Source organism: Poecilia formosa, unplaced genomic scaffold (genome assembly GCF_000485575.1).
Source record: "Poecilia formosa unplaced genomic scaffold, Poecilia_formosa-5.1.2 Scaffold28, whole genome shotgun sequence".
Classification (NCBI taxonomy): domain Eukaryota; kingdom Metazoa; phylum Chordata; class Actinopteri; order Cyprinodontiformes; family Poeciliidae; genus Poecilia; species Poecilia formosa.
The window spans coordinates 1,751,076-1,764,671 of NW_006799967.1; the positions used below are offsets into that span (position 1 = coordinate 1,751,076).

The 13,596-nt window shown below is 39.2% G+C and overlaps 1 protein-coding gene across 7 annotated transcripts in view; it reads left to right on the forward strand.

Annotated features, from left to right (window-relative positions):
* The window catches only part of arhgef28a (Rho guanine nucleotide exchange factor (GEF) 28a), a 30,783-nt gene extending 20,763 nt beyond the window's left edge, over window positions 1–10,020 (forward strand). For all 7 annotated transcript variants that reach the window (XM_016669898.1, XM_007548869.2, XM_007548870.2 and 4 more), the window contains 2 exons: window positions 3,704–3,953; window positions 9,453–10,020. In XM_016669898.1, coding sequence (XP_016525384.1) covers window positions 3,704–3,953; window positions 9,453–9,610 — 408 coding nt within the window. In that variant the 3' untranslated portion in view covers window positions 9,611–10,020. The remainder of the gene's footprint in view (window positions 1–3,703; window positions 3,954–9,452) is intronic.
* Window positions 10,021–13,596: the final 3,576 nt, after the last annotated feature.

Below are 13,596 nucleotides of genomic sequence, written 5' to 3' on the forward strand. Positions count from 1 at the left end.
ATTACTCGATTAATCGTAAGAATAATCGATAGATTACTCGATTACTAAAATATTCGTTTACAACAGCCCTACTCAGAACTGCAGTTTCCAAGCTTCTGAGCCTCCACCTCACGGAGCAGCGCTCCCCTACTCAGCTCCTTCAGACTAGCCAGTAGCAATTAGCAAACACCTGGTGGAACTGCACATCTGCTGAGCTCAATGCACAAGCTGCTTCCTGGTGCAACGCTGGTAAAAACTTTAAGGATTAATGTAGGAGCCATGTTGTGATGACTTCCTGAAAGCGGACTTTCAGAAAGAGCAATAGTTCCTTAAAACACAATTTAAGGGCAATAAATTATGATTATAAGCACAGTTACTTTTTGATACAAAATGGCACTGTGTGCCTGGAAAAAACATAGTACTGACCCTTTAAGATGCTGCGCTATGTGGACAGCCTCTAGTCATGTGACTCCACCCGCTCTCGTCTGTAACAAGAAGTGAAAGAGACAATGAGGTTGAGAAAATTGAGAAAATTTCAAATTTTGATGTGCCGGCAGTAGATGTAGTCCTGGAGGAAGAGGAGCAGAAATTAGCCATCATTTGGGAGTATCCTAGATAGAGTAAGGATGTTGGAAAGTAAGACTTTTTTTTAAATTCTAAACTTGTTCAGTTGTGTTTTTTTTTTTTTTCATTAAGTTGCACATAATTGCGTTAAGTCAGTCCTGCAGGGTTAGTGCTGTCCTCCATTTATCGTTATCGAGGTGAACTGCTCAGTATATCACAATATTGACTTGAGGCCACATCGCCCAGCCCTAGTGGTGTCGTGAAGCACAGTTCGTCCAGTATTCCTTTCAGTGACCTCACTAATGAGATTCTTCTTCTTCTTCAAAGAGCTATCAGCTTACACCGGTTCACCCGTTTCCTCCGCCGCAGCTCAACCCAGCCTTGATGTACAAGCTGTGATAACGAGAGCAATCCCAGCGCCATTCGTCTTCATGCTTCAGCGGCTCGGCTCGCCAATGAACATCTCAATGATTAATGATAATTAAACCACCGCAAATAAAAGCTTCAACAAAAATAATTAAAACCCGAGGCACGCGGCCCCAGGAACCGATCAATTGTGTCCTAAAGGGCTTGAATTATTGACACTCTGTTTGAAAGGCACCTCACTGAAATTTGCCCAGACGCCGAAAGGCGTAGAAGATAAAGGATCACTGCTCTCTTGGACCGCTACAGACCTCGGCTTGAATGATGAAACCAACGTGCCACATGTACCACATACAATGTCTTGCAAAGGGTATTCACTTAAAGGTGGTCAGATTGGTTGGAGACCATGAGTGAACAGCAGTTTTCAAGTTTTGCCGCCGCTTTCTAATTGAATTCAGCTTTATCTAGGCATCCTGACACATGGGTTTGCTTTGACATAAACCATTACATTGTAGGTCTGACAGGAGTTTTTGTCCTGCTAGAAGCTAAATCTCTGTCCAAACTTCAATTATTTGTAGCTTCTATCAGTTTATTTTCAGGTTAGCCCTGTGTTTAACGCCATTCATCCACCTCACAGCATGATGCTCTCACTACCATGTTTCACAGTGGGGATGGTTGCCATTGAAGTAACCATTGGAGGCAATTAATAGTCCTACATTTTGTTTTTGGGGTAACTGATTAATGGGGGTTCAATACGTATGCACGCCTCTTTTGCAAATCACATTTCTTTTTCTGCCATAAATATGCACTGCTTTGTGGGAGAACCATATATACCCAATAAAAAAATAATCCCAATGTACCTTGCAATTTTTGGTTGTAGAATGAGTTATTATATGAATAAATCAGTTAGAAGTTTGGACAATCAATTATTTTGACGATTAATTGTTTAATCGAATAAAAATCTCAGCACATTCTATTGATTTTTTTTTTTTGTAGAATATTAGAAATGCATTTAAAAATGTGAGTAAACAAATAATTCAGTTCCTTTTTTTAAAATAAGAAAATAAACAGTTTAATGTCTAAAATTCAGTAACACAGAATTCCTTTAGTGTATGCTTGATTACTGGTAGCAAAAAATGCAGTGGTAAAAAATTCTTCTAACATCAACATGTGAAAAGCTCAGCCCTTTCTGCTGATGGTTTGTTTTTTGGATTACCAAATTAATAATTTGATAGTAAAAGATGCTGAGTTGGATATTATTTTTTAGAGAACCTGAACTGGGTGAAGCTAAAACTATGCCATTTTGAGGAGTTCTCAGTAGAACAAATCTATAGACGAATGTTGTTTTTTTTTTTGTACAGTTTTGTCGTATTTACTGCTCTGAGTATGTTGTTCTTTTAGCAACTGGCCATTCTTTGAGTGTATGCTCCAGTCAACTATTAATTGATTACTAAATGAGTAGATCAGTTATTTCATAATTGCCCTGATTAAACCAATCAATCGTTTCACCCCTACAATAAGTACTTTTTCCGTGCACCATGTATGCGGAGCTCTGCTGGCAGGTGGTTCTGCACCACAATGGGCGGACAAATGAGCACACTCAGGTTACAATATTCCCCGTCTCCCTCATTAATTTACACACACCACTGTGGGTCTTTTTTTTTTCCTTTGTAGGCTAGATTTGATAAGGCTCTCCTTGCTTTGAGCAGACTTACTGTATGTATTTCCATTCATCTATTTTAGTCGCCAGTAACAAAGCGGTGCTCTCACAAAGGCGAGTGGAAGCAGTGGAGGTCCTAATGTTTCCCTGGTAATGTTTTAGCCTAAGGCAGTAGTTCGTAGGGTCAGAGACGGATCGAATGACACACACACACACACTCACTCACATATCAGCTCTCAGGTCGTATCTAATTAGCTGTGCTGCCTCCACTCAACAGCGGAAAAGCCCTGTTGACGTGATCACTAGACAGGATCGCCAGCGGTCATTGAGCGAGTAGCTGGGGTTACACCCTGGACAGGTCCAGAGGGACATCTTTCACCAAAAAAAAATCTAATTGTCAGTCAGTTCATAAAATTGAATACACTGTAACAGGTTGTGTTTTAGAAGTCGATCAATCTTGACTTTGAGAGACCGATTTCAAAATATCAGCAAATAAAGTCCAAACAACTTTTATATTATTTTCATACACCATAAAAACTAGAACACGCAGCTGTAGGGTTCGTTCCACACATGCACGAGCAGATAACAAAAACAAAAAAGCATTGTGCTGTGTTGTGCTACTTAACCAGTTTAGCTTAGCATTATTCTTGATAAGGAATATATTTTCCATGAGCACTTTGTTGGGAGACGGAGACTGGTTATTTACGATTAGGTGGAAGCTAAAGGTGCAAAACACATGCACGTTCCATGATATTCTAAATCACAGCACCATCTTGTGGCCTGGCATAATGACGACAGCTGACTTGAGGTATCTTGGCGGTTCCGTCCAAATGTGGATCTTTTTCCGAGTCAAAATCTGAAAATACCGACAGGTCCTAAATGATTTTTGATCTCCTGCATCTAAAGAAAAATTATTCGTCATCGATATTTTCAGAAACATTTCATTGTATATTTTTGCCGTGGCATACATCTACATAGGTATTGACTATAATTTACTTGTTACTTATTCAATGTAACATCTCATCCTGCTGGAACATTTTACAACTGGGGACACAGTTGGAACATCTTAAAATTTCCTTTGAATTCACGCTGCTTTCAACCTGAAACGTAACGGTGGGATTTTTCTCTGCCTGACAGGCCTCTCCGCCAAATAACTCCAGACAGCACTCCGGTAACGGCTCTGTGTTTGTGAACGAGGCGGCGTTTGCCAGCAGCAGCGTCAACAATCGCCACTTCCACCACAAGCGGAACGACCCGAGGGCACACAATTGTTTCAACAGCCTGTTGGACAGATCTAACAACAGACAGTACCCTGGTGTCACGAGCCCGCACAGCACTGGATACATCTACAGTAATCCCTTGGGAAGTCTTAAGCACTCAACCAGTGGTAAGAAATACCTAAAACCTTGTACATAGAAGGCTGGTTTATTGTATGGTAATATCTTTAAATTAGTATTGACATTAAATTAGCAATAAATGTATTGGCATTGACCAGACAATTGGTGTTATCTCGTTGCCTCCTTTTGTAATGTAGGCTTGAATTAAAGACTCAGTTGAGTCCTATCGTCAACCATGTAGCACGTAAACCATTTAATTGAATGAAGGAATAACTTGATTATTTTTCAATTGAATGAGCCATATTGAAATATTTCAAATATCTACTTTGACCTAAAACCTTTTTTATGCTCATAAAGCAGACTGCAGTGTTCGTTATACGAGTTGAATCCTTGCTATTGTATTTTTATGAAATGCACAGCTGATGCTGTCCTGTATATATTTATTTTGTAACTGTAAAGCACTTTATGTTGCATCCGACAAAATCTTTACCAAACATAGTTCCTATGTGGTCTTAAAATTTTTGGAAAATTGTAGAATTTGGTCAGTATTTGCCTTGTCTTGGATAAGAAAAGGAAATTTGAAGAAATGTTTGTATTTCCAGATGTTACGTCATGTCTCATTGTCTGTTATCTTCTTTCCCCTCTTCCTTTCATGCTGTCTTTCCTTCCTCCCTGTCTCAAGGAAGACAGGAAACAATGATACAGTCCTTGTATCATTGTTTTTTCTTTCTTTTTGTCCTTTACTGTCCTCCCTTCCTTTCTTTCTTTCTTTTTGTCCTTTACTGTCCTCCCTTCCTTTCTTTCTGTTGGTTCTTTCCTTGTGTTTTCTCTTTGGTCCTTCATGTTTTGGTCCTTTCTCATATCCTTCCAGAAGCCCACCCCATCTTTCTTTTTCTCCTTTCCGCCTTTCCTTTTACCTCTCCTACTTTTCCTCCTTCCTTCCTTGTCTCTCGTTAGTCCTTGTGCCATTTCTTACTTTCTTCTCTTCCCTCTGTCTCCCATCTTTCCTCCCTTGTATGCCTTCTTCCTTGTCATTAGTGTGTTCCTTTTTTCCCACTGTTTGGTTTTTCCAGGTTTTGCATTTAAAAATCCACCAATATGTTCATTAAATAAATGTTGCATAACATGCTAAGTGCATGGTAGAACTTCCCGATACTTTACTCTCAACATTTTATGTTCAGGGCTGTAAGTGAATGGCTCCGATTATATTTTCCAGTTTTCGTTTCAGTTTTTACCTAACGCCATTAGGTGTGTTGGTGCTAATGGCACAGTGAGGGGTTCTGCTATCAACCTGTCAGCTGAAAGGAGAAATGTTCTGCCTGTGAGAATGTAAACAAAGCGGAGCTTCACTGGTTTCACCCACGCTTGCGAGAGCACACTGAGCTTTCAAGGCTGTATCCCTGGTGAGGCCTCGTCTGCCCTTCCTCTCAAGCCCCCCACTCCACATTATTGTCTCACCACCTCCACCTGATCACCCCCACCACCCGCCCCACAGCCCTGCCAAAGGAAGAGAAAAAAAAATCAATGGATTCTCTATCTATCGCCTGCCAGGGGACACAACAGTACGTGAATCACAGTTCACAAGCGATGGGTGACTGATTAGAACATTGATCTTGAAAAAAAAAAATCTTTACAAAACTCATTACTGCATGACTTGCCATCACAGCAGGTGAACGGACAGAGGGGGAGTGGAGTGAAGGTGTGAGGTACAGGGTAGAGGAATGAGAGATCCAGACTCAAATTAATCTATGTTTCTTCTCTCAGGAGGTGTCAGCAGTCAGCAACACTCTCACGTCGTTCCTCATTTCTCATCCTGATATTGCAAACCGCAGATAAGGAAAATAACCATTTGCATTTGGCGCGAGTGTCCGTCTCCGCAGAAACGGGGGTGGGAGCTACCCGCGCCACCCTGCCGAGTTCCTGGAATTGTTTACCGTCTCTCGTTCATTGATTAGCTTATTAACCCCTTTCCTCGTTATCGAGCGCACACAGGCCCCGACGAAACCTGAGTTACTTGTTAACAAGCCGAGGGAAATGACGGCCGCGGTTCCCAGCATCAGGGTTGTTTCAGATTATTTTATCTGTAATGGGTTGCTCAGTGAGTCCCACAAGGGCCTGGAACGAACTAATCCACACAATAATTGACCTTTTCTTAATTTCCTGCTTGATTAAACACCCCTATAAAGGCCCATCCTCTTACTTTATGTAGATTTAAAGAGCTTCTTTGTCACTACACTTAGATTGAACCTCACCCTCACGCTCCCTCCGTGGCATGCGGAGGAACTTTCTGTTTTTAGTGAGAAAAAGAAAAAAAGATCCTCTTTCAAATGCAAATTCCCCACTGTGCCGTCACAAGGTTCAAGACACGATCGCACATCCCCTCGTCTCCTTGGCATGTAACTGCCTCTTTCTGAGACGCACGTTTTCACGGAGTAGATTTCCATAATTTGATCCAGGACAATGTAATCTCTTTGAAGCAGTTGGGTGGAATTTACCGACACGATGCTGACGAGTCGCCACCCTTTTCATGGGTTTCTGAAAAGGATCGGAGATGTGAGTAAAAAGAGCCGGAAAAGATGAAACCAGTTCACCTTTACGGTGGAATGTGGGTGAGTTGGAACCTCGTAGAAAAAAAAAAAGAAGTAAAACTTTTAATTTCCACAATGCTTTTTATTTTTTAACACTAAATTATATCCAAAAGGTCAAAGGGTATTTGTAAGGCACTATATAATGAAGTCATCCTATCGCTTTTAGGATGTTTTGACAGCATCAGCACCAGCTTTTGGCTGGACTAGATGGAGTACTTCATCGCAAGCCATTTAGATTTAAGATTCAATTTCTCAACATTGCTCTGCACAAGATTGGGTAATAAAATTATACAGTATTGTGTTTTCCCTGAAGTCCCTCTGGCACAAAACAAAAAAACAAATGAAAAGCATTGCAGCAGAAAAGTGGGGTCTGATGGAACAAACCGAGGACATATCAGTTCGTGCCTTTTTCATTGTAACCAGTTAAGTGTGTGTGTTTGGAGCAATCGTATCGTTTATGGGTCCAGCCGAGTTTCTGCGGATCGTAAAGACGTACGCGCCTATCCGAGGCTCGGGTCTGTCACAAAATTTGTGGTGTAGGTTTTGTTTTTCCCTTCGTCCTGCACATAAAGTAGTTAAATAAATATCCATATGTCCAAATATGTTGGGACGACAGAGGCTTGTTGTAAGGGAGTTTTTTTTTTTTCTGTGAGCACACAGAACAAAAAAGGCATCTAGATCCTACGTCGAGTCTGAATCCGTCATTTTTACCTGTGCTTCCTAAACTAATCGGTATTAATATTCATAACTTCATGTGTTTTTGGAAGGTTCTTAGCAGAAGAGCTGATAAGAGCATCCGTTTTATGTAAAGTCTAGTTTAATTTAATTGTTCCTTCTGCATGTGGGCTTGAAGCGACACAAACAGAGTTCTGTCTCTCTCTGCTGCTGCTTCATAAGTGAGTCATACGTCCTTCAGTGAGGGGGAAAAAAGTGAACAGAATGGAAAAATGTAGGTAAAAATGTGACAAATGTGAGACCGCTACTTTATTTTCATTCTCTGGCGTTGACATGGAAATAAAGAAAGTCCTGTTGTTGCCATGGAAGTAAAAAAATAAAAATGTAATGTCGCCGCCATGAAAATCAAACGCGTTATGCGTCTAACAACCATAACTTTCTTTAACTCGTGGAAGTGAGACAAAAAAATTCTCAAACTGAAAAATTCTACATAAGCGCACAATAAATGTCAAAATTGAATTTGTAAACAAAGTAAAACTTTGTTTACAAAGCTGCTACTGTCACGACTGTCATGACGCCATCATACAGCAGCTGTCTTCAGTCAGAGGCCTGTTTGAGAGCCTGACTGCTACTGGATATCGTCACCTTGCTTGGATAATACAAGCTAAAACATTTAATTTCCCTGTGGGATAAAAATAAACCATTTTTTCCACAGCAAGCCACAAACAGCGATATCATAAACATGTGGTTGATGTGACTGACAACTGCAACATCGAGCAACCTACTTGTTGCACCTTGAAGTTTATATTTTATTTAGAAAGCGTTTTGCCAAGTAGGAAAGAAATTTTCAAATTCTTAACCGTGTTTTTTTTTTTTTTTCCTGAAGCAAGCTGCTAGCTACGTTATCGTATATGAATATTACTAACATGGGATATCTCCATGACAGAGACTGAGTGTTTATATCATCTGGCTCCACGTTGATATCTCATCTATCAGCAACCATGTGGCGGCTGAGAGGGCGACTCTAACAGACGCTTGTATGATTAATCAAACAGAGACACTTTCCTGCAGGGACACAATAAGGCAATTTATAGTTCATGCCATCTGTTACCATGACAGCACACCTGCCCTAATACTAGACAGCCCGACCATTAAGACAAACATAAAGATGCAGCTCTACCATAAATGCACAGCTACATGCAACCCACATATTACTGCCTTTTTTTTAATGATTTTGCTTGTTACAATAATTGCATATTATTTAATCTTTTTAGTGTCTCAGACCCTGTATTATCATCAAGAGTGAGCCGGCAGGGCTCCTTAAAGTCGAGTCCTAAGTTTTAGATGATCATAAACAGATGATAAATTGGATAGTGCTGAGATGAAGGGCAATGGTTTATGGCTTTAGAATCTGTTATTATATGAACCTCGTACTTTGATCTAAAAAAAACAACAACATTGCGATTAGAAAAACACTGGTTAGCTAATTAGGGCGAGATTGTTAAATAATTTATCAGCACTTGCTGAACTATGATCCTAACCCTTTCAAGCATTAGCAGTAAATAATCTTAAGCATAAAAAAGTCAATTCAATTCACTAGTTTTCAAAGAGTTTTTTACGTGTGAACTCAACACAGAGTCTTCAGAAGTATAAACGCAGATATTCAGAAACTCTGCATAATGGAGTGACTGATTTCTTTTATTCCCAGTAAATCAAACATTTCTTTAAGGAGAGATGCCATTCCTCTGAAAAAAGCATTTAAAAAATCCAGATTACACTTTGTGAAGTACGGATGTGGTAGCATCATGTTGTGGGGATGTTTCGATCCAAGTGGGACTGGTGCACTTCACAAGATGTGTTTAAGTAATTTAAATTATTTATTTATATCCTCTTTAGGGTCAGAACTTTAGGACAACTTTTAAGATATCAGTCAGGACGGTAAAGCTTTGGTACAACTGAGTCTTTGATCATGTCACCAAATTAGTTTCAAAGTGGTTGATGAGAAAATCTTCAGGCAAAACTGAAAAGATGTTTGAACGCGACAAATCTGACTCCGTTAGAGCAGATCCAGCAGGCAAAATTCCAGTTCACTGTTGTGAAAAGCTTGTGCAAGGATAACTATGATGGTTGACCCACCTTCTACCAATCACTGTAAACTTTTGAGCATTCTCAAAAGGCTTTTTTCTCTTTTGAATAGGCTTATTTAATGTCTCTCTATCTAGGTTTGAGGTGTTACTGTGTGGAATTGAACTGTCTTCTTTTTTTCTTTCTTTTGTGCTCACTCAGAGTCCAACTACAATGGTAACACCTGGATGTCGACACCTGACCCCAATCCAGAGCTCCCACATCCCAGTGAGCATCATCTGGAGCTGAGCACACTGGTTTCCTTGGAGACGGACAGCGATCAGGAGGAGGGAAGGGAGGAAAAGATTGTGTTCCTGTGAATGTTGAACCGTGTCAGACTTGGGTTGATATACCACCCGGAAACATTTCCATCTTATATTTTGCCTCAAACGCCTCTCGCTGCCGTTCTCCTCTCCCATACATCTCATCTCTTGCGCACTATATTTAATGCTCTTGAAAAAGATCTTTTAACTTAGGCTCTACCCTGTATCAATGAAAATGTCAGCTGCGTGTCTCGTAAGCCCTACTTTTCCTTGCACCTCCAGTAAATTACAGAGCAGCTTAGCAGACCTGTTGTCCGTGAACATATGTTGTCTCTCACTTTAAAGAAAAAGTAACGTCTGACATGGTTGCAGGAGGAATGTTGCACTTGTGTTGCTGTGCTTGTTAAATCAGGGATTAACACGAAACGGTACACGCAAACATTTAAAGTACTGCAAATCCTACTTCAGGAATAGTTTGGCGGTTTTTGAAGCGAGGTGATGTTAGCAGAATATAAGCTGTTCATATTTCAGCTGCAGATAACGCTCTTGATGTCTCCATTTGATGTAAATTGGGATTAATATTTCTCAAAGGCTGAAGCTAACCTCTAGCTAGCTAGCTAGCTAGCTATGGGAGGCCTGATTAAAGAAGACATTTTCTGTTCTTAAGTTGTAAAACAAGTTCAGTCCCAAAAATGTCATAGTGGTTTAGGAAAACACTAAAAATACCTTTGTTAGATTTGCATTGAGTGGATATTTAAGCAGTAGTCGATGATTATTTACACAGGAAATGAAAGAAGGCGGTGCGCCACCAATGGTCTTCCTGTGTGAAACGTGTGCTGTACTGAGTAACTACAGAATAGAAAAGTAAGGCAGTTTAACAAACAATAAAATAGGGTTGGTAACACTTTATTTGAAGGGGTGTGTATAAGACTGACATGACACTGTCATAATCATGACATAACACGTGTCATGAACATAAAAGAGTCTTTATGAATGTTTGACAGTTGTCATGAAGTGTCATTCGGTAAATAATGACACTTTTAATGCAAAGTTGCTCTAAAAGTTGCATTGAAAGTCTGTTAAAAATGCCAAATTTGCATTAAATTATCATAATTTACAAAATCATGAAAAGTTGGCATTTTTAATTGACTTTTAATGCAACTTTCAGAGCAACTTTGCATTAAAGGTGTCATTATTTACCGAATGACTTCATGACAACTGTCATAAACATTCATAAAGGCTTCTTTATGTTCATGACAGGTGTTATGTTTATGACAGTGTCATGTCAGTCTTATGCACACCGCTTCAAATAAAGTGTTACCATAGGGTTCACTTAAACTGCCATATATATATATTTTTTGTGGTTTACACTGTTTTGTTTATATCATCCATTTATCAATGGATGTGAACAGTTTCTATTTGAGTTATTTTGAATAGCTCAGCCCTGTTTCTGGCTAGCTGTTGGCCTTTAAACACAGGATTTATTTTGTTTTCTAAACAACTTACCGACATGACATATCTGCAACAGAAACCATCTCTGGTAATCTCTATGATATTAACTTCTTTGAACTTCATTTTTAAAATCTGGACTTTAATGTAGCAGTGTGGTCGAAATGGGTTTTTTAAAATTGCCATATATTCTTCAAACAATTTCTCAGAAATTCTTATAACAAGCTGTACCTCATCTGGAGTCAAAATGAGGCACAGCATTTATTTAACAAAGACCTTTGGTCTGTAAATAAGCGATGCTACCTTCACTTTGCCTTAAGTGCAAAAATAATTTGTCATTTGGGCATTTTTAGCAAGAATTTAGCTAAAACCACAATTCTGCTAACTCACCCAACCCTGCATGCATTGAAGGCTTTCACCTCTTCTATTATATTTTATGAAAAAGAGAAAACATGTTAAGCCTTACAGGTCGTAAACCATCCTTAGAATATTTTTTTTGAAGTGTCCAGAACAATACAAAGTTGCCTTCCTGATGCTGTTTTGCTTACTTCTGAGCGACTGCACTTGAATATTCATGTTGTACATTTGCATGCTGTTTCTCCAGAGCATTTTGCTTTCTTAAAACAGATCTGTGCCAATGCTTTAGCTGTGTCCTGTTGTTTTTACATACACTACAAGACAGAAATTTATAAAATTTTTCTGTTTTCTTTTATGTTTTCTGCAAGGGCAGTAAAGCAGTGACAGTATTTAATGTGGTATTTAGTAAAATGTACAGAAAATATGTTCGTTATTTATTTATTGCATAACAATTTATGTTTTACCCGTTTCTTTTTTCTTAAAAAGTTGAATTGTACATAATTGTGTAACTGTGTGAACGTCGTCATGTCATGAGCGTTAAATAGTCACACGCGTCGATAAAATGTCATTTGTGGACTCCCAAGATGTGAGTTTTGTTTTCCTTGTGGCATGTTAAATAAAAATCCACTTTTGTTTTACTATTTCAATAAAACCTCACAAACGAGTGGCGTAGCCACAAACATCACCCCATGCATCGTGTCCTTGATTTCACTGTGTGGCATCTCCATGGGTGCAAACAGATGTGAGCGCCATTGGCCGCTGTTCAGCTGCCAGCAGTGACAGGTGGCAGACCAGGTGCATGAATGTCAATGACTCGGTGTCTGACTGCACCTCGGAATCGCAGTCACTGTCGGTAAACAAAAAAAAAAAAAAATCACCCAAGATTTTTAAACATTCTACTTATGATGTTGTTGGTTTAATTAAATAGAAGAGAAAATCCAGGTCAGTTCTCTTATGGAGAAAGATCTCTCATCTGCAGCTTCCCCTTATTTATCATGAACCACCTGTGTCTGTGCTGCCATCAGAGGAGAGCAGAAATGTCAGACCTGCGTCCCAACTACGACCTGAACATACAGCTCATTATATTAAATCAGCCTGTAAACTGCCACATCCTTCCTCATCAGCCATTCTTTCATTTGGTCCGATATGTTTTCTTTTTGAAGTGATGATGTTCCTTGCAAAAGCATTCAAGTCTTTTTTTTTTTTGTGTATTTTTTTTTTTACTTTTTTGGGGGTTTATATGACAGCGAAAGAGCTGAAAGACTATTTATTTTTCTAAATAAAAACCTGAAAAGTGTGGCATATATTTATGCCGCTGCATTTACTCCAACAACATCACAGAGATCAATGAACACACCTGACACACTGGGGATTAAATTATCAATCAGAGAAGCCTTGGTTAATCTATTTCCAGAAGCCCAGAGGTGTCATGTTCATCAAACAATTATCTAAGAGCATAAACACCACGGTGGCTTCTATGTCCTTGAGAAATACTAAATCCTTTTGAGAGAAATATATATATTCATCCCACCAGCGACATTATCCACAGTAAACGGAGTCCTGTTCCAACATGGGCTGAAGGGTCATTCAGTGAGGAAGAAGCCATCACTCCAAAAGGGAGATTTCACTAAATTATTTGGAGGCATTTTCTGTGGTTTGATGAGAAACAAAATCTAAGTTGCAACATTGTTAAATATCAAAGAGAAAGGGTGATGCGTGGAAGCTGGCTGCATGTGTGTTATTGGCTCCAAGAGGGACCGGTGCACTTTGCATGAGAAGAAAAAGTCACTGAACAGAAGCAGACCAGTAAATTAGTGACTAATTAGCTTGAAGAAAACAAAGTCAAGATTTTGGAGTTTCCTGATGTTCAAAGAAATCTGAAACGGTGTCTGTAATTACATGCCTAATGCAGTTCCACTGTTTCCATCAGGAACTTAAAACACTTCATTCAGGCTTTACTATTTAAAAATGGATTCAACTTAGTCATTAGTAATTTGTAACAGTTTATTCTGATTGTATATCAGACAGGGAGCAAAAAAAAAAGGTTGCGTCTTTTAATAACAGCACATCTAAGTATCTGGTCTTAAATGCTAAGGATGTTATTTCTATGTTAGTTTTTTTCAATATACAGCATGGTATATTAGTGCTTTTTCTTCTTATGCATGCTGATGTTACTGCATTAGTCTGCGGTTACCCTTGAATTTGATTCTCTTTGCTTCGAACAGACCATCAGGGAT